We start from the raw sequence: 21,936 nt of genomic DNA on the forward strand, positions 1-21,936 counted from the left end.
AGTTTTGTTTTTGTTGATACTTGGGAATTCCAGAGGAGGGTTCTTGCTTGCTGGTAAAAGTGAGAGTTCTTCTGCACTCTGTTTACCTTCTCCTTTGTGGCTAATGTGTCTCGATAAGGTACACTGGTGTGGTATCGAAAGTTTTCCACACTTTTCAGTGGATGGTTTCCTAGCATGATGTTTGCTGGTTGTCCCTCTCTGTTTATTTCCATCACTTCTGTTTTGGCCTTATTTACCTTGAGATTGAATCCCTGGAACTTAACCTTCCCTTCATTGAGTCTCAACTGTACTTGTTTCTCATTTTCTCCCCAGATCCTAGTGTTATCAGCAAAAGCCATTACATTTAGTTCACCAGGGGTTTTCTTGATGTTATTTATTATGTCATCCATGATGGTGATAAACAATAATGTGGATAGTGCACTGCCTTGCTGAACTCCACTTTTGGTCTGAAACCAGGATGAATGTTTCTCAGGCATTCCCAAATCTTCTCTCTTGCAGTGCTGTCATATGCCTTCTCAGTATTCAGGAAAACCATGAACAGATCTTTGCCTTTCTTCCAGTATTTCTCCATAACATATAGACATTGAAAATTAGGTCTGTTGTGGACCTATTAGGCCTGAAGGCATACTGTTCCTCCTCTAACTGTGGCGACACCCAATCTGCCCTCGATGATTTTCTCTAGAATCTTAAGCCTATGAGAACGGAGCGTTATTCCCTGGTAGTAGGAGCATTTTTGGTGATTTTCTCTCTCATCACATAGGACAAGGGCATATTTGAATATGTTACCCTCCAGAAATTGCAGAATTTTCAATGGTTTTCAAAAATTTGTTGATTGGTTTCTCTTTGTGAATTTGTAAAATGATCACACATTCCTCTACAAAAAAATTAGTTTTAATCATCATAATAGTGCATTAATTTTTAAATATAAATTTATGAAGATAATAAGTTCTGCAAATGAAAAAAAAGAAATCTAATGCAGCAGTGGATGCCAGTTAGGTTAATATTTTGATATTTGACAGATATTGAGGACACAGTTACTAAAACATACTAATAAGGAGTATCTTTGTTTACAACCAGTAATTTGACAGATATTGAGGACACAGTTACTAAAACATACTAATAAGGAGTATCTTTGTTTACAACCAGTAATTTGCTTTCCTGCCGTTCATTCGTTGATGACGGACTTGCATAGAGTTGCTACAGGTTGTCATCTGTACACAGGAAATAACTCACTTTTTTTAGGGAACAGTATAAAATTGTATACAGAACCCACTTCACACCCATTTGAAATTAGTTCATTATGTAAGTTTACTTGCCTAATGTGTCAGAATCATCATGTTCACTTTGTAATTGTCATCCTCAGTTTCAGAACCAGAGTCTTTGATAAAATCATCCAGTATGGATTCATCATCTAAATTTTGTATGCTTGGCGTTCTAAATATTCACAGTAATGACACAAATATGCCTGCCTCCCAAACACACTCCCTTCCTGTCCCACACGCATGTACTTTCCCACTCAAATCACAGCTGAGGGTGAACGATGATGCAGCCTCAGATTTTTTTTTTTTGCTAGTTGCTTTACGTCGCACCGACACAGATAAGTCTTATGGTGACGATGGGACAGGAAAGGGCTAGGAGTGGGAAGGAAGCGGCCGTGGCCTTAATTAAGGTACAGCCCCAGCATTTGCCTGGTGTGAAAATGGGAAACCACAGAAAACCATCTTCAGGGCTGCCGACAGTGGGGTTCGAACCTACTGTCTCCCGAATACTGGATACTGGCCTCAGATTATGTCAGAACGTAGCTGAGTTATCAGTGCCTGGGAGAAGCGTTCTCGACTTATGCACATAACTAGTACATTTTATGCTTGCTAGAAGCATCCAACTGTATTCTGGTGAAATTACAGCTTGCTGAAACAGCAGCTTCTATTTTTAGCTACAGTGAAAGGATGCACTCATCGATTCTCCGAGCTCAGTCAGCAGCAATGAAATAATGTGCCTGTAGTTTCTACGGGCTGCATCCCCAATATGTTAAAATGGGGATAATGACAGCCTTGCTCGAATCAGCAGGTATCTGTCATTCTTCCACACTTCATTGTGCACCGTGTGTAGCCACCGTAATCTCTGCACTCCTGCTGCTTTAATCATGTCTGTGTTGACTTCATAGATTCCTGGACCGGGCGAGTTGGCCATGCGGTTAGGGGCGTGCGGCTGTGAGCTTGCATCCGGAAAATAGTGGGTTCGAATCCCACTGTCAGCAGCCCTGAAGTTGGTTTTCCGTGGTTTCCCATTTTCACACCAGGCAAATGCTGGGGCTGTACCTTAATTAAGGCCACGGCCGCTTCCTTCCAACTCTCAGATCTTTCCCATCCCATCGTCACTATAAGACCTTTCTCTGTCGGTGTGACTTAAAGCCATTAGCAGATAGATTCCTGGGGATTTCCCTTGTAGTATCTTCTTAAGGGCTGTGCCTTTTTGTGGCCATGTAATGGGAGCTTCATATGTGTTTTTGTTCTCAACAGCTGGTTCTTTTCTTCTCAGAGGTATTGATCTTCACCTCATCCCTTATCTGTTATGGCTTGGATTTCTGTCTGTCTTGTTCATTTTGTGCTGTGTTCTTTTCCTTTATTAAGGATCTTAATATTTCATTCCACTAGGATTTTCCTTTTTCCCGTATTCTCGCATTTCTCCTCCCCCAAACCTCAGTTGCTTCTTTTATCAAGGTGTTTTTAAATCTGGTCCACTCTACCTCACCAGTCTCCACTTCTTCTGTAGGCAATTGTCCTCTTTTGCATTCCTAATAGTCAGTCCTCCTTCCAATCTGTTGTATTTCCCACACTTCAATATTAGGTCATTTCCCAGTTGTTATCTTTGATACATTGTCTTTCAGATCTGTTCCTAATAACCTGTCTTCACTGTGAAGTTTCTCACTTGGAATCACTGTGACATCAGTCACAAGTCTACTTCTTTCTTTATCTGAAATGGCATAGACACTGTCCTTCTTGCTTTGTCAATCCCAGCTGTATCAGGTAATCTTGTGACTGACTTTTATTGAACCAATTTTTTTTTCTTTTTTTTTTTCTACCAAACTGTTTCTTATGGAGGAGACGTTTCTCTTCTGAATTCCTTCTCCTATGGCCGTGTAGTCCTGTCACCTTCTCATAGCCCTTCCTGTCTGTCCCGAACTGTGTGGTATTGATATTTTCCTTCTCTCCATGATGTCCACTAACTCTTCGCATTTCCCAGTCAAACTCAGTATATTGATTGTCCTTATTTGAGTGTGTAGTGTTCTCCTAGGTTGTACACTCAAAAGACCTGGCCTATCATCAGGCTGTAAGCCATCTTACCTGGCGTGGGTCTGCGGGTGTTGTTGTCCACTCTGAATTCTCTGTTTGTATTCAAGGCTCGTGTAAGTATTGAAAGCGATTGCAGTTACTCTCCACCTGACTTGCTAGGCCTAACATTAGTGAGGATTTTCTGTCAGGGTTATCTCCGTCAGCTTTAGCAGTCCCCTGCCACATGTGCAAGACATCAGCTTCCAGTTGAATTTACTGTATGTTGTTTCCTACACAAAGTCTTCAACAAGCGCCGGGCTGAGTGGCTCAGACGGTAGAGTGCTGACCTTCTGACTCCAACTTGGCAGGTTCGATCCTGGCTCAGTCCGGTGGTTTTTGAAGGTGCTCAAATACGCCAGCCTCGTGTCGGTAAAAAAGTACGTAAAGCAAATAACATTATTATTATTATTATTATTATTATTATTATTATTATTATTATTATTATTATTCTTCAGCAAGCCCTCTAAGGGTGAACTCTGTCTATAGCTGTTAGTTCGCCCTTAGTTTGTCAGGTTTGGTGCGGCTGTCCAACCCTCGGCCGGACAGTCGCACATAGTTATGGTTTACTGTAGCATATGGTAGCAGGATGTACCTGACCACTGAAATATAAACAGAAAAACCATTGTCTTCACTAGCATACACTGGAAAAGATGATTAGTGACACAATAGCCCTTTCTAATTAGTTAATTATGGAGGAGAAAGAAATATTACTGAATAAAATATATTTTAAACTTGAATGAGGAAATACTTTTAACCACAGTTCAGTTGACTTGTTAGAGCATCGTGCTGTATAGCTTTCATTTTCATGAGATGTAATATCCCAAATATTCTTAAGAAATGATTACCACTCTACAATTATCACTGTTTCATGTGTAAAACAACCATGAGTTCTGCACATTTAGGTCTAAAATTGGTTCTTGCGTTTGTTGCCATGTTTTCATATGATGAAAGCAGTCTCCCACTGATTTTAAAAGCAGGTATCCACATCCTTTTCACTGAAGACTATTGCAGTCGATTTGTCACACAGAATAACAGTCTTCATATTAGCAACATTTCTTCACAGCTGCTCCTCATTATGTAACCGCAGCTCCAATGCTTAAGTTTTTCTTATGGCTTTCTGTAGTTCCCATTTTCACACCGGGCAAATGCTGGAGCTGTACCTTAATTAAGGCCACGGTCACTTCTTTCCCACTCCTAGCTCTTTCCTGTCCCATTATTGCCATAAGACCTATCTGTGTTGATGCAACATAAAGCAAATTGAAAGTTTTTGATGTGTCCACTGTGGGTCAATTTCCAGCCCCTGCAGTAAGATATGGTGTGTACATTACAGTTATTGCAATATTGGTAATAAATTTCAAGGCTATGTTCCTTTTCCCTCACAGAGAATTGGCAAAAAATACACATTAAAGGACTTAACTTCGATGAACTTACTCATCCAGTTATGGAGACTATGATCATCGACCTTTTCTGGCAGAACATTTATCTTCAAGAATGCTTGGACGGTAGCACAAATAGATTCAAAGCAAATAAATTTCTTCTCTCTACAGGCTGTGAATGCCCTTGGAGAAGAAAAATGTAAAGGCTTTCACTTTTCTTAACTAGGCACTAAGTGGGATTGTGTGATTACCCCTATGCCGGGCTGCCTTTGTTCCCAGGAATTAACCTGCTACTCATTTTTAGTGGGCTGTGTGAAATTCACGGCAATATTCTGCTCCTGAAGTGGAAATCTTGTTTCTTAAATTTTTTGACTTCCTGTCAGGGAATCGAACCCTCATCCTTCCAGGTGAACTGAGCACGCCTTCACCACCTCAGATATGCAACACCTGACAATAAATTCACTTCTATGAATTTTGGACTTTTTTTGCATTTGAAAAGGTTTCTGCTACAGTCATCTGCCTCTTAGGGGATGCTTTTTCTTCCTTATGAGCTCACTATCCCAACAGTTCTTTATGCATGTGTCTTACTGCAACCAGTCAATTCTTACATTTCAGAACTTGCCCGTCTTGATTTGTTTTGTCATATTGAAAACATAAGAGTCTACTAGTTCAAAATCATTTTTTCGTAAATAAATCAACTTCACTTTCACCATAACTCCATTCAGTACAAATCACCAAACGAACAGTCCGGCTCCATGGCTAAATGATTAGCGTGCTGGCCTTTGGTCACAGGGGTCCCGGGTTCGATACCCGGCAGGGTCGGGAATTTTAAGCTTAATTGGTTAATTTCGCTGGCACGGGAGCTGGGTGTATGTGTCGTCTTCATCATCATTTCATCCTCATCACGACACGCAGGTCTCCTACGGGTGTCAAATCAAAAGACCTGAATCTGGCGAGCCATACATGTCCTCGGACACTCCCGGCACTAGAAGCCATACGCTATTACATTTTTTTTTACCAAACGAACAAGGATTAAACTACATGGCTTCCCGACTATCAAAACCGGACAAAGCCAAGGAACACAAAGAAGCGATAAGGCCAGGAAAAGGAGTCTTTTTGAAAGGTCGAGTACAGTCATATTGCACGTAATCAACAGTCGGTGGTGGTGTTACGAAGTAACCCAACTTTCAAAACTTAAACTTTAACAAACTGATTTTGTGAAAATTTTGTTATTTTTTATACTTCAGATAATTTTGCTAACTTTTGTACAGATTTGTGGGGCTTATTGAAGTATTATCCAGATTCAGATAGGGGAGAATAGTAATCCAGTTTAGTATTACTTAATGAAATTGACCCATAATATGAATAACACATTTTGCAAACATCTTTGGCAAACACAGTGATGCCTTTTTTTTTTGCTAGTGGCTTTACGTCGCACCGACACAGGTAGGTCTTATGGCGATGATTGGATATGAAAGGGCTAGGAGCTGGAAAGAAGCGGCCATGGCCTTAATTAAGGTACAGCCCCAGCATTTGCCTGGTGAAAATGGGAAACCATGGAAAACCATCTTCAGGGCAGCCGACAGTGGGATTCGAACCCACTATCTCCCGGATGCAAGCTCACAGCTGCGCATGGCTAACTTGCCCGGTAGTGATGCCTTTTTCCTGGTCTTCACTCTTCCTTTGTTGTTTCAGTTGATCAAAATCAATAAATAATTTTTTTGTTTTCAGACTCTGAGTTACCATCTCCATCAGAAAACGCAGGAAGCTGCTGGTCTGCAAGAGAAATTCCTTCTAGCTGAGGATCGCTGGTCAACAGTTGAAGGAAATTTGCAGCAAAATGTGTGCCTTTTGCAGGAAGAAGTGTCAGCTCTACGTTCGGAATTAGATTCCATCAGTAGGAATAAATTACTTTTCCAAACTCAGGCTGCTGAATTAAAAGCAGCATTACATTCCAGTCTAGAGAGAAATAAGGTAAGGAAGCATGCAACAGGTTTGGTTAAATGCTTCAAATGGTGCATATTGTTCATTGTTCTGATTCCCTACATTCTCCAAAATTATGAATTGGTTATGTTACTTGCTTAAAATGTTCTGAGTTCGGTAAATTCATGAAGCAGGATGCTGCCCTACTTGCACATAGTCCAAGTGAGGATCTCTCCTCTAACGGGTTATGGACCACCGGTGAATTGTATAGTCCTAGCCGCCTGAGCACAAGGAGGGCCACGACTCAGAATATGTCCGAGATGCCCACTCCCATTCCATAGCAACTGGTATCCCGACTCTCAGGACCACTTACTAGGCCACTCAGCAGTTGCCCATGGTTCACGAACTAGGACGTGACTACAGTAACCCACAAACATGAACGTGGTCAGGGTCAACAGCAAGGATAGAATAGTACTAATGGGCGATTTCAATGCGAGAGTTGGGAATAGAACTGAAGGATACGAAAGGGTGATTGGTAAATGTGGGGAAGATATGGAAGCTAATGGGAATGGGAAGCGTTTGCTGGACTTCTGTGCTAGTATGGGTTTAGCTGTTACGAATACATTCTTCAAGCATAAGGCTATTCACCACTACACATGGGAGGCTAGGGGTACCAGATCCATAATAGACTATATCTTAACAGACTTTGAATTCAGGAAATCTGTTAGGATTTAGTTTTTTGCGGATTTTTCGATGATACAGACCACTATCTGATCTGTAGTGAACTAAGTATCTCTAGGCCTAGCATAGAGAAAGTGAAATCTGTCTGCAAACGAATAAGGGTAGAAAATATCCAGGACGAGGAAATTAGACAGAAGTACATGGATATGATTAGTGAGAAGTTTTGAACAGTAGACAGTAAGCAGGTTCAGGATATAGAAAGTGAATGTGTGGCATACAGGGATACAGGGAATGCCTTGGAACAACTGTGTGTAAAGATGGGAAAAGGCAAACATCTTGGTGGATGATGAAGTGAGAGCAGCCTGAAAACATAAAAAAAGGCTTATAGAAATTGCTCCAAACAAGGGCCGAGGCAGACAGGGATTGGTACGTAGATGAAAGAAACAAGCGAAACAAATAGTTGTTGAATCCAAAAAGAAGTCGTGGGAAGATTTTGGTAATAACCTGGAAAGGCTAGGTCAAGCAGCAGGAAAACCTTTCTGGACAGTAATAAAGAATCTTAGGAAGGGAGGGAAAAAGGAAATGAACAGTGTTTTGAGTAATTCAGGTGAACTCATAATAGATCCCAGGGAATCACTGGAGAGGTGGAGGGAATATTTTGAACATCTTCTCAATGTAAAAGGAAATCATCGTGGTGGTGTTGCAAACAGCCAAGCTCATGGGGAGGAGGAAAATGATGTTGGTGAAATTATGCTTGAGGAAGTGGAAAGGATAGTAAATAAACTCCATTGTCATAAGGCAGCAGGAATAGATGAAATTAGACCTGAAATGGTAAAGTATAGTGGGAAGGCAGGGATGAAATGGCTTCATAGAGTAGTAAAATTAGCGTGGAGTGTTGGTAAGGTACCTTCAGATTGGACAAAAGCAGTAATTGCACCTATCTATAAGCAAGGGAACAGGAAGGATTGCAACAACTATCGAGGTATCTCATTGATTAGTATACCAGGCAAAGTATTCACCGGCATCTTGGAAGGGAGGGTGCGATCAGTCGTTGAGAGGAAGTTGGATGAAAACTAGTGTGGTTTCAGACCACAGAGAAGCTGTCAGGATCAGATTTTCAGTATGCGCCAGGTAATTGAAAAATGCTACGAGAGGAATAGGCAGTTGTGTTTATGTTTCGTAGATCCAGAGAAAGCATATGACAGGGTACCGAGGGAAAAGATGTTCGCCATACTGGGGGACTATGGAATTAAATGTAGATTATTAAAATCAGTCAAAGGCATTTATGTTGACAATTGGGCTTCAGTGAGAATTGATGGTAGAATGAGTTCTTGGTTCAGGGTACTTACAGGAGTTAGACAAGGCTGTTATCTTTCACCTTTGCTGTTCGTAGTTTACATGGATCATCTGCTGAAAGGTATAAAGTGGCAGGGAGGGATTCAGTTAGGTGGAAATGTAGTAAGCAGTTTGGCCTATGCTGACGACTTGGTCTTAATTGCAGACTGTGCCGAAAGCCTGCAGTCTAATATCTTGGAACTTGAAAATAGGTGCAATGAGTATGGTATGAAAATTAGCCTCTCGAAGACTAATTTGATGTCAGTAGGTATGAAATTCAACAGAACTGAATGTCGGATTGGTGATACAAAGCTAGAACAGGTCGATAATTTCAAGTATTTAGGTTGTGTTTTCTCCCAGGATGGTAATATAGTAAGTGGGATTGATTCAAGGTGTAGTAAAGCTAATGCAGTGAGCTCGCAGTTGCGATCAGCAGTATTCTGTAAGAGGGAAGTCAGCTCCCAGAGGAAGCTATCTTTACATCGGTCTGTTTTCAGACCAACTTTGCTTTATGGGAGCGAAAGCTGGGTGGACTCAGGATATCTTATTCATAAGTTAGAAGTAACAGACATGAAAGTAGCAAGAATGATTGTTGGTACGAACAGGTGGGAACAATGGCAGGAGGGTACTCGGAATGAGGCGATAAGGGCTAATTAAGGAATGAACTCGATGGATGAAGCTGTACGCATAAACCGGCTTCGGTGGTGGGGTCATGTGAGGCGAATGGAGGAGGATAGATTACCTAGGAGAATAATGTACTCTTATGGAGGGTAAGAGAAGTAGAGGGAGACCAAGACGACGATGGTTAGACTCGGTTTCTAACGATTTAAAGATAAGAGGTATAGAACTAAATGAGGCCACAGCACTAGTTGCAAATCGAGGATTGTGGCGACGTTTAGTAAATTCTCAGAGGCTTGCATATGAACGCTGAAAGGCATAACAGTCTATAATGATGATGTATGTATGTATGTATGTATGTATTGTACCAGTAAAAGAGCCCGACTCTCAGATTAAATTTTAAAGTAGCATGACTATAGTTCTCAGGGCGAAAAACTGGATTAATTGTAGCTTGGGCTCGGTACAGGAGGTAGGGTCCTATCTACAGAAAAACTTTGACTCTGATTGCACAAGAGTTTATTCAAATAAGTCATGAATTGGCACATCACCTCTAAGTAGAAATGGATTGTCTTCCTCGTATTCCAATAGTATGGCTCGGGTTCTCCAGCTCACCAAGCCAAGCTGGTTGAAGCACGTTCCAGAAGACTCCAGGGATTCCAGGGACTCCAGATACTCCAGACAGAGGCAGCTGGACTGTCTGGATTGACGGCAAGTATAGATGTCTCGAACTCTGAGCCCGGGTTGAACCCCAGTGATCCAGGCGATGTTGTAGATAGTCATGTACAACCTCAGCCCAATGAGACTGAGAGGATTGATGTTCCCAAGGTCACTAGTAGCACTGAGTCCATGAAAACCTTGGATGATCAACCTATAAGCAGAGTTCTTGATAATTGTACATCAAGACTTCCAACACTCCTAAAATGATATGAGTGGTATTAATAATTTTAGAGTTCATCACTAGGAAAATCCTCGTCCCTGAATAACTTTTGGCAACGAAAAATACAAGTCCCTTCTTGTGAAATTATAGTTAAACTCAAAGTTCATTACTGGCGAAGGTGCAAGACTTTGCCTAAACTCGAATGAAAACACAAGTCCATTCACTTGGAAGTTTGAATATATTTAAAGTTAATCACTGGTGAAATTCATAAAGTCTTTGAGTGACCACTGACGAAAACACAAGTCCTTCCACATAAATAAATTCACTGACGAAATTTATAAGTCTTTTAAACCAACACTGGCAAATGTACAAGTCTTTGAGTAAATGCAAGTGAAATCCTAACTTTGTTTAAAGCCGTCGGAAAGTTAAAGTTCATCACTAGCAATGTTAATCAATCACTGTCTATTAGAAGGATGAGTTCCTCAACAGTCGCAAATATTCCACGTAAATAATACAAGTCCATTTCACGAACACTTAGAAAAATTCCAATCTCGAATACTCGTAAATAATACAAGTCCATTCAGTGATCACGTAGAAAAGTTCTGGTCTCGAACACATGAAAATAATACAAGTCCATTTAGTGAACACTTAGAAAAGTTTGTCTCGAAGGCACGTAAATAATACAAGTCCATTCAATGAACACTTAGAAGAATTCTGGTCTCGAATCCATGTAAATAATACAAGTCCATTTCACGAACACTTAGAAAAATTCCAGCTTCGAAGACACGTAAATAATACAAGTCCAAACACTTAGAAAAGTTTCAGTCTCGAAGGCACGTAAATAATACAAGTCCATTTAATTAACACTTGTAAATATTCTAAGTTCAATTACGAAGACTTAGAAAATTTTCTACAACACTCGTAGTCTTATGAGTCCACTTTATAATACTTGGAAGAATCGTCTTCCCACACTTGTATAATGACAGAGTTTCACGATGATAGTAGCAGCAAGAGTGTCCCCGCTGACTACTCAGCTGAGACTGTGTGAATAGGCTACAGTCATAATATGGTTTGATTGAATATCTCCCGAATCCCTCGATGGATTTGCTTGAAACTCGAGCATTGGGACGTTTAGGTGATCCCAAACAAGATGACATATCGCTCGATTCGCTAGCATCATTATTATAGAAATTTCAAAATTTTCTCCATCGAACTCTCTAGAACAAGTGACGTGGAATCCAGAAAATACCAGTCAAGGCTGGTAACACGTGTTGAGACGAGCGGGCGGTCTAGCTAGCCCCCTGTGGCTATGTCACAGCTCACAGTCGTCATACACTCGCTAGCTGGTCCTCGCTGCTGGTAAACAAACCAGGCGCGCTCGGAACATTACGCGTGGTAAATAAACGTAACTTATGCTCAAAAAATACTTATGTACAGGTCGTAACCGGTACAGTATGTATGTATGTTTATGTTACTGAATATTAAGAGAGATCGTTTTCTGAAATTACAATGTAATTACTGTATTTTCCTACTTTTCTTTTTCATTTTTTACCTCAAATAATGGGAAGTGGAAAAATAATGTAAATTTAATTTTGAATTTATAATATGATGGAATATTTCCATTTCTTCAGTATGGTCCTTCCTCAGTTGCTGACATAATGTCATCCTCTGAATAGAAAGATTGTTCGAATTCTTTTTTCAGTTTTTGGATACTGGCTTGATTTTGGTCCTTGAAATTTCAAGGCTGTAATCGTGGCATACTGCGACTCTTCTTTTTTGTAGCATATATGTCATGGCTCTATATTAAACACATGTACTGCCACACGATTTCTGATAATGCAATCACTGTTAAAACATTCACTGCCAAGCATTCTGAGGCGATTCAAATGACCTGTGCCAGAGATTTCTAAGGGAAGTGAACTGGTTTGATATAGTTACAAATAAAAGTGCATATAAAGGAAAGTTGCACACATAATAGCATGAACATTTCAAGTTACCTTCACTAACGCTCAAAATGATCTGAAAGCGATTTCTAGGCATAACTTCATTGAATATGGGGGTAGCAAACATGTACAGACAAAACTGCACTTGTAAAAAAGGAAATTTGATCATGTCTGTATGTCTTCTTGACAACATTGTATGTTGTTATTAACATTGTACAAATTCATAGTGACGGCAAGAACATGTCTTGTTTACTTAGCAGTGGTCCCTTGTCACACGAGTGTTTGGGAGGTGTCAGTTGATAGTTATGAATGCCTCAGTTCAAAGTGTGTGTGAAACAGGCTTTGGGAGACCAATTTAAGATCCTGATGACTGCTCAAGTACCAAATGCTGGAAAGATGACATTGTGGTAGGAGACTGCAGTTTGTTAGAGATCATCTGCACTAATAGTTAAGACACTGGCATCCTGTGCTGTGGGGAGTGATATAATTCCAAGTCATGGCTGATCGTGGGGACCGAGGCAGGCTACGGGGCAAGCAGTTGTCACCAAATGAAGCCACTCGTGCACGTTCACTGCTCCAAGAAGGCTACTCACAGAGATGCGTTGCTCAGAATACGATTTGGTATCTGTGGAAACATTTCCAGGAGGATCATTTTGTACATCTATAAGCTCTCCAAAACCACTAAGTTACAGCACGAGCATTACAGATGGACTCATATCAGGCTTCTCGAGTACAAGTTAGGGACCAAACAATCAGAAACAGGCTTTGGGAGACCAATTTAAGATCCTGATCACCGCTCAAGTACCATTGCTGGACAGATTAGGGCCTACATCATGGTAGGAGACTGCAGTTTGTTAGAGATCATCTGCACTAGTAGTTAAGACACTGGCATCCTGTGCTGTTTTTAGAAGAATCCCATTTTGCATTATATCATTCAGATGATCATCTGCAAGTCTGTAAAAGATGTGGGAAGAGATTTTATCCAGCAGCTTCACTTCACCGTGCCTTTCTTCAACACATCCATCAAAATTTCCAAATTTTTTTTTCTGTACCATTTTCCAGTACAATCCCTTCGTCTAGAAAGTGGTTCCTTAAAAGTTTGTTATAGTGAGACATGTCCGCAAAAACCCATACCTTCCTTTCAGAGTCTGAAGGATTAATAAAATATGTGTTCTGTGTGGATATTTTGAGTTCCGCAGTGTCCTGCAGCATCCTAAATTGGAAACTGTGGCTAATACTTTAATTCCTGAAGATTCTACAGCGCTGATGATCTTTAAAAGTAATGATTGATTCATAGTCTTATTGAAATTAAAATACACAGGCTGTTTCCATTGGGTTCACAGTCCTCTGATTAGTGCTACCTGAACTTTCAAATGGGGACCAAAAATTCGATCCATTCCAGCACCATAAACAACCTTGCTGTTTATGTGCATTTCATCAAAGCTGGGAACACAAAGTATATCTGCCGTGGGTAAATTTTCAATACATTTTGACACCAACATCAGTACGTTATCAGTCAGATGATACCGGGACACACTTCACGCACCACGTACTTAAAGTTGTTGATGAAGGCAAAGGGAATCCAAGCTTGTCGTTCCACAAGTCGTTGGGTTTAGGACAATCGTTCCAAATCCATGAGTTTGAGTATGTGTACGCGCGAGTACGCAGCAGTGTTGTTCGGAGCTCGGTTGGAGGGGGATTGGGGGCGGAGGGTGATAGCCAATTCCGAAGGTCATAGCACAAGCCCATGCGCTTCCTGCCAGTCTTGGTGTTGTGTTTTTCCCATCACTACATAACATAGTATTCTGTCACTATGTCAAGCTCGGGAAGCCTATTGCCTAGTTTGTGGGAAGAACAGTTCTTCACTGAAAAGGACAGACTCCCGCATTGTCTGGTGTGTCAAGAAGTGCTGCATTAAATGCGGGAATGGAACTACAGCGTCATTACAGAACATGTGATTCAGCTCTGATTGCATCCGGGGGATAGTAGGTTTGAACCCCACTGTCGGCAGTCCTGAAGATGGTTTTCCATGGTTTCCCATTTTCACATCTTAATTGATGCCATGGCCACTTCATTCCCACTCCTAGCTCTTTCCTATCCCATTGTTGCAATAAGATCTATCTGTGTCGGTGTGATGTAACGCAAATTCTAAAAAAATTCAGAAAGAAAAGCATGGCAGAAGCTCATAGGTAGAGTGAAAGCCGACATACGAAGCACATGTTTTTAGAACCAAAAATCACTGTAGATTCGTCTGGCATAAATTGTTACAGATTAAAAGGAAAACTTATTCGTACTTTCTTTTCCAGGTGAATTATATTGAAGAAACTACCAGTGAGGCACTAATTCGAGCAAGTTACAAAGTCACTCGCATCATTACGATGAATGGGAAACCGTTCTCCTTGGGGGCCTGTTGTGAAATCATATTTGCTCGCTGTTGCGGAATGTTTAACTCCAGGGGACAGGCAGAAATTTTGAATAATTGGTGTGTCTCTCAAAACAGACAGTGTCTCATCACGTTTGCACCATGGGAGGGGATTTGGAGAGACAGCTCAAGTGTAGAATTCAAAACATAGGTGTGCTAGGTACCAACTGATGAGCCCAGCCTAGCACACAGAGGAGAAACGCTGGCAACCAGGAATGAGATAGCTGGAAAATTTATAATGTCCAATAATGGACCATTTATATTGGTATTACAGGCATGTTGCTGGAACGAATTATGCTCGCAATCCAAGGTTCCACTCTATTTCAATCTCAATCGATTTACTGTACTTACCTCAAATAAAGTTCCATGTAAGTTAATTACTGTATTGTATTAACAATTGACTACACTGCCTTTGTACTTCTGTTCATCCTTTGCCTAGGAGAAGGTTACCGGTAGGTGGTTAAAAATTTGTGTAATATATTCTTTTAATATACAGTAGTTACTTTCTTAGAATGGCTGTAGAATTATCTAAGATGCAATATTTTCTCTGAATGAAACATTTCAATTGCCACTATTGTACCTGTATTTACAACATTAACACATATTTACTCCAGATGGAAAACTACACAGCTTCACTCCAGAATCGATCTGTGTTCACATTTCTTATTTCTTATGACCTCTATTTGTTTTTCAAGCTCATAAAGGTTATGAAAATTATTTTCACCCCCCTCTACAGATGACAGATACCTGTGTAAAACATCCAATGCTATACTTGCATCAGCACTGGTAGGCTACACTTCACTGTCTTCCTCTGCTTCATCACTGTCACTGGTGGGAGACTTAGCTGCTGTTTGCTCAGCAACCAACTCCTCCACGCTTCATTCCTCTGCAGTGATCACAGAATCATCTACCCGAAGAAAATCTTCAGTAGTGCAGTCTGACTGCAACATTCTCCATACATCAGGTAGCAGGCCTTCTTCTTCTTCTTCTTCTTCTTCTTCTGGCAGCTGAGATTCGGGATGATTCCTGAAATATCCTGCTTTCAAGAAACAATTTGAAATGGTAGTCTGCTTCACGGCTTTCCAAGACTTTGCAATGAAGTGAAGTGCATCCAGGATTGAAACTTAAAATGATGATGGATCCTTTCCAGCATCCATAAGGAATAAAATTTACTGCACCAGGTTCTTCCTATAAAGTTACTTAAAGGGGTGAATAACCCCTAAATCCATAGGTTGTAGCTTGCTTGTGCAGTTAGCAGGCAGAAATTCTAACTGCACATTCCTCAAATTAACATCCATGGGATGTGCAGGACAACAGTTGATGAAAAGAAGGATCTTCCTATTTTGCGCACCCATTTTTTAATCCAGAGCAATTAACTGCTGTCGGAAAAGATCTGAGGTCAACCAGGCTTTATGGTTGGCATCGTAGGCAGTAAGTAATAATCGCACATTCTTGAAGCAACGAGGCTTTTTAGATTTCCCTATCACATAGGGGTGGAGATTTTCAGAGCCATCAGCATTGGCTCCCAACATCACTGTGAGCCTCATCTTGCTGTGTTTCCCACCATGGCAGTTATCTCCTTTGAATACCTAAGTCGTGCTGGGCAACACACTGAAAAACAGTCCAGTTTCATCTAGGTTAAAAATGTTCCTTGGTTCGTAATCCTTGGTCAGTTCCTGCAATCTTCTATCGATCCATTCTTCCACAGTTTCATCACTAACTGCATTAGATTCCCCACGAACAGTTTTATAGGTTAGGTTACACCTTTTCCTAAATTGGTCGATCCAGCCATTGGACGCACGGAAATTTTAAATGCCAAGAATGTTTGCCACTTTAAGCGTCTTTTCCCTTAAGAGCACACCATCAATTGGAATGCCTGCAGATCTTGAAGTTTCAAACCAACTTTTTACAATTTTTTCCATTTTCTCGTATTTGCAGTATGACACATACTTCCCTTTTCTTGGAGTTTGGTCTGCATTCTGAAGCACTTGGTGTAATGCTTCCTTTGTTCTTCACAATTGTATTCAGCATGGATACAGGGAGCTGCAATTCGTGTGCCAATGAAACACACATTCTGTAGTATGAATCAACCTTTTCTAATATTCAAACTTTCTCATCCATAGTGAAAGTTTTTTACTTCTTTTTTTTTTCCATTATTAACAGGAAAGCAACAAAGCAATAACAAAGAAGAATTAACAATTACATACGACAGGAAAGGAAGATCGCGGCAATTCACTCTGACCGCTCGACTCACATAACAAGAACAAAAAACGTAACAACAAAAATAAATGTGACGAATCAGCGACAATAATGTTAACAACTCCAACAACAAACCCAAGTGTAAAATAATAACCATGAAATAACAAACTCGGGCAAGACAATTGCTGAATCACTTGATAATGTCTCCCTCTTGTGGCTTATACTGATCACACCAGGCAAATGCTGGGGCTGTACCCTAATTAAGGCCACGGCCGATTCCTTCCCACTCCTAGCCCTTTCCTGTCCCATCGTCACCATAAGACCTATCTGTGTCGGTGTGACGTAAAGCAACTAGCTTATACTGTGCTTAGCAATCAAGCAAACACCTGATTTCTTCTTCTTCTTCTTCTCCTTTGCGGTTTTGTTGGGCTCTGCATTTTGCCATTACCCAGGTACTGTATGTGCGGTATTATACATGTTTTGGATTTCTTTTGAGTGTTTGTTTACTTGCATTCAAAAGTCATAGGATTATGGTGGAAAGTTGGTGTGTATGTGAGATTTAGAGAATTAATTCAACTCGTTGTTGGATTTGAAAATAAGGTTTAGGACATAGTGGAAAACACCTGATATCAAAGAATGTGGTATGTTGGTTAAGCGGAAGTTCAATACTGAGAGTTCTAAGAGTTATTATAGATTACCGAGCTCGATAGCTGCAGTCGCTTAAGTGCGGCCAGTATCCAGTAATCGGGAGATAGTGGGTTCGAGCCCCACTGTCGGCAGCCCTGAAGATGGTTTTCCGTGGTTTCCCATTTTCACACCAGGCAAATGCCGGGGCTGTACCTTAATTAAGGCCATGGCCGCTTCCTTCCAATTCCTAGGCCTTCCCTACCCCATCGTCGCCATAAGACATATCTGTGTCGGTGCGACGTAAAGCAAATAGCAAAAAAAAAAAACAAAAAAAAAAAAAAAAAAAAAGAAGTTATTATAGACCAGGGTTGTTCGATTTGGTCGTCATGCCATGGTTACTCAAAGCATTTTAGGTTAGTTGCGACGCCATTTTACCTTGAATTTTTTCCTCTCGAATGGCGGGAAGCATAAAATGTCGCAAATGTAAATTTGAGGATTTTAGTACATTGTGAGCATAGGAAATCTCAGGGGACTAACAAACAATGTTGTAAAAGCCTGGAGAACGTAAATGCGGGGTAATACTTTATATACTGTTCGACAAACAGTCTAGAAATATCGACTTCTGTAAATGTTCTTGCTCTAGAAATATCGACTTCTGTAAATGTTCTTGCAACACTCTAAGTGGAACACATCCAAACGTAAAAGGAGCAATTGATCAACCGGCCTTTCGACTGGAGTAGATGAAATTCGAATGTTCTATTACCGTTTACACACGTGGACATCTTTACCAAATTCGTAATCTTTCTACAAGTATCTGGATAATGAATCATTACTGTAAGTTTCCAGAAACCTCCATAGGTATCAGAATGATAGTGCATTGTACCCAATAGACGAATATTACAGAGTTTTCTACAGTTTTTTACTACACAGATTTTGATGTTAGATGTATTCACAATACATATTTGAGGTTACAGAAATGTACAATTCATATTTTTATTCATATTTGTACTTAACATTTAATAAAAGGTAATTAAAATATATTAACGATAATAATTGAGGGTTTTACAAGCGTTAGGTTACGAGTAGGATGGCGTACAATAAGTAAATTCTTTCTTGAATAAAATTACTGTGTCCACCTATTCAATACAATTATATTTTGTAGTGATTAAAATCTACATGAAATATAAACACTAGTTAGGGGCATATTTTGCCCTAGTTTTGGGCATCTTCAGCCTAATACTGATCTTAAGGTCAAGTCTTAAATCTATTGACATTGGAACTTAATACTAAACTTAAAATTAATATCAAATACTAAATACAGTGGTCTTATGCTTATTACATATTTACATAGTTTACAATATGTACATTAACTAAATGCCAGAATTTGTGAACAAGGAAGCACTAAAATAATTATTTTCAATGGCTAGAAGACGTTTGAGACATCTGGATGAAAGTTTATGCAAATGTGTACGTATTGGCTAGAGATTGATCACAGCATGAATATGTATATTAACTAAATGCCAGAATTTGTGAACAAGGAAGCAATAAAATATTTTAATTATACAATGACTAGAAAACGTTTGCGACGTCTGGATGAAAGTTTATGCAAATGTGTACGTATTGGCTAGAGATTAATCACAGCGTGAATTGGAGTATCTCCAACTGTTTGATCAAAGCGTGAATTGGGGCTTCTCAAACTTTATGGATGAACATTAGGTTGAAGGGTTTTCAAAGGTGGTTATGGTTATTATCATAAGTATATTGTTGCAAAACCAGAACTGTGGTTAAATTTTATCGTGTTGGATTTGAATATTCCTTGAGAAAGAAGCATGGTTGGTTAGTATTGTTATGGATGTTGGAAACATATTGTTGGTATTGTTCGTTGGAGCTCATCTGATTAAATTTTGAATTTGTGCTGTTCTTGTCGTTTAACGTTCCCATTGGTGCATTGTTCAACCTTGGGAGGAATTATGAGATCTCTGTAATGGAATAAGAGAAAAAAGGAATTTAGAATGTGAATGTAGAGCCCAATTAATAATGATTGTAAAGTGGAAGTGTTTGCCGCATGAAAGTGGACGAACTTACTTATCTTGTCGATGTTAGCTGGAACCGCCTGTTCCGGTTGCGTCTGAACGACTAACCTTACTACTCCTAGTGAAGTATTGATGCGGTAACGGAGGGGTGGAGCCAAGAGGGGGAGGGGGAGTGAGTTTCAATTTGTGCGTCTGTGTTGTTGCCTGAGAGGCGTTACTCAAATTGAATTGGGCGGGCCCAGCATTAGGCGTGGCAATTGGAGCGCATGCGTGCTGTGATTTAAACAAACTGGGGACTTTATTCTGATTTACAGCTTGGATTAACCTCGGAGTTGCCTCATTTAACAGATTTTTGTTGTCAATAACGTCGTTAAGATTAGTATTTTTGTTATAAGTTTGTTCCAAATAAATGTACAGGTTTTCTGTCTCGTTCAATAACTTCCCTTTACCTAGGCTTCTAACGATCGTCAAATCTTTCTCAATTGAGGTGAATTTATGGCCTGTTTCACTCATATGCTGGCTCATGGCCGAATACTTGTTATATTTGGAAGCATTGTAATGTTCCAGATACCTTGGCAGAAAGCTCCTCCCTGTTTGTCCAAAATATGTGAACTCACATTGTGCACATAACAAGTGCACATACGACAAGTGCCTCTTGGTGAATAAAACAGTGAATAGTCGCCACATCCTTCCCAAATTCACATTAACTTCATTTTTTTAGGAGAAAGACGAAGCCATGCTCTCGCCTAACCATTTGCGGTGCGTCATCTAAAGCCACCAAATAGAGCTTTTCCCATGGTAAGCTCATATTGTTCATAGATTCATAAACCGTCTAAGATATATCTTGACCAGTATTAGGGTAATCCAGCGGTACCACGTCTAAGAGTTCCTCCGTAACTTGCAGTCCCATGTTGACACCGTGCACAAATATAGTTAGCTGACCGTAATCAACTACATCTGTACTTTCATCAGTTCTACACTTGAGCTGTCTCTCCAAATCCCCTCCCATGGCGCAAATGTGATGAGACACTGTCTGTTTTGAGAGACAGACCAATTATTCAAATTTCTGCCTGTCCCTTGGAGTTAAACATTCCGCTGCAGCGAGCAAATATGATTTCACAACAGGCCCCACGGAGAACGGTTTCTCATTCATCGTAATGATGTGAGTGACTTTGTAACTTGCTCGAATTAGTGCCTCATTGGTAGTTTCTTCAATATAATTCACATGGAAAAGAAATTACGAACAAGTTTTCCTTTTAATCTGTAACAGTTTATGCCAGACGAATCTACAGTGATTTTTGTTTTTAAAAATATGTGCTTCGTATGTCGGCTTTCACTCTACCTGTGAGCTTCTGCCGTGCTTTGCCTTCTGAATTTTTTTAGAATTCGCGTTACATCGCACCGACACAGATAGATCTTATTGCAACAATGGGATAGGAAAGAGCTAGGAGTGGGAATGAAGTGGCCATGGCATTAATTAAGATGTGAAAATGGGAAACCATGGAAAACCATCTTCAGGACTGCCGACAGTGGGGTTCAAACCCACTATCCCCCGGATGCAATCAGAGCCGAATCACATGTTCTGTAATGACACTGTAGTTCCATTTGCATTTAATGCAGCACTTTTTGACACACCAGACAATGCGAGAGTCCATCCTTTCCGGTGAAGAACTGTTCTTCCCACAAACTAGGCAGTGGGACTCCCGAGCTTGACTTAGTGACAGAATACCATGTTATGTAGTGATGGGAAAACACACATCAAGACCGGCAGAAAGCGCATGGGCTTGTGCTATGACCTTCGCCATTGGCTATCACCCTCCGCCCCCAGTCCCACTCCAACCGAGCTCCGAACAACACTGCTGCGTACTCGCGCGTACACATACTCAAACTCATGGATTTGGAACGGTTGTCCTAAACTCAACGACTTGTGGAACGACAAGCTTGGATTCCCTTTGCCTTCATCAACAGAGTCTTGGTAGGTGTGGTAGGTACCAACTGATGAGTCCAGCCTAGCACACGGGGGCGAAATGCTGGCAACCAGGAATGAGATAGCTGGAAAATTTACAATGTCCAATAACGGACCTTTTATATTGGTATTATAAATTTACTCATTCGGAACAAGTATTTCAGATTCCCTATGGGAATCAACATCTATATCAACATGCTTGTAATCTGAAGCGCTCGTATATCAAAGCAGGTTTTCCCAAAAGAAACAATTGAAGCGCAGATGATTCGCCCACAAAAAAATATTTAATCACATACCATTTCTAAAACAAAATATACCGGGCGAGTTGGCCATGCGTGTAGAGGCGCGCGGCTGTGAGCTTGCATCCGGGAGATAGTTGGTTCGAATCCCACTATCGGCAGCCCTGAAAATGGTTTCCCATTTTCACACCAGGCAAATGCTGGGGCTGTACCTCAATTAAGGCCACGGCCGCTTCCTTCCAACTCCTAGGCCTTTCCTATCCCATCGTCGCCATAAGACCTATCTGTGTCGGTGCGACGTAAAGCCCCTAGCAAAAAAAAAACAAAAAACAAACGTAAAACAAATTAAAGTGCACTTTTCCTTA

The 21,936-nt window shown here is 40.5% G+C and overlaps 1 protein-coding gene across 1 annotated transcript in view; it reads left to right on the forward strand.

Moving 5' to 3' along the window:
- The window catches only part of LOC136864782 (golgin subfamily A member 3), a 94,533-nt gene that overhangs the window by 58,813 nt on the left and 13,784 nt on the right, over window positions 1-21,936 (forward strand). Inside the window, exon 5 of the mRNA XM_067142163.2 lies at window positions 6,440-6,682. Coding sequence (XP_066998264.2) covers window positions 6,440-6,682 — 243 coding nt within the window. The remainder of the gene's footprint in view (window positions 1-6,439; window positions 6,683-21,936) is intronic.

The sequence above is a fragment of the Anabrus simplex genome, chromosome 2 (assembly GCF_040414725.1).
Source record: "Anabrus simplex isolate iqAnaSimp1 chromosome 2, ASM4041472v1, whole genome shotgun sequence".
In the NCBI taxonomy this organism is placed as follows: Eukaryota; Metazoa; Arthropoda; class Insecta; order Orthoptera; family Tettigoniidae; genus Anabrus; species Anabrus simplex.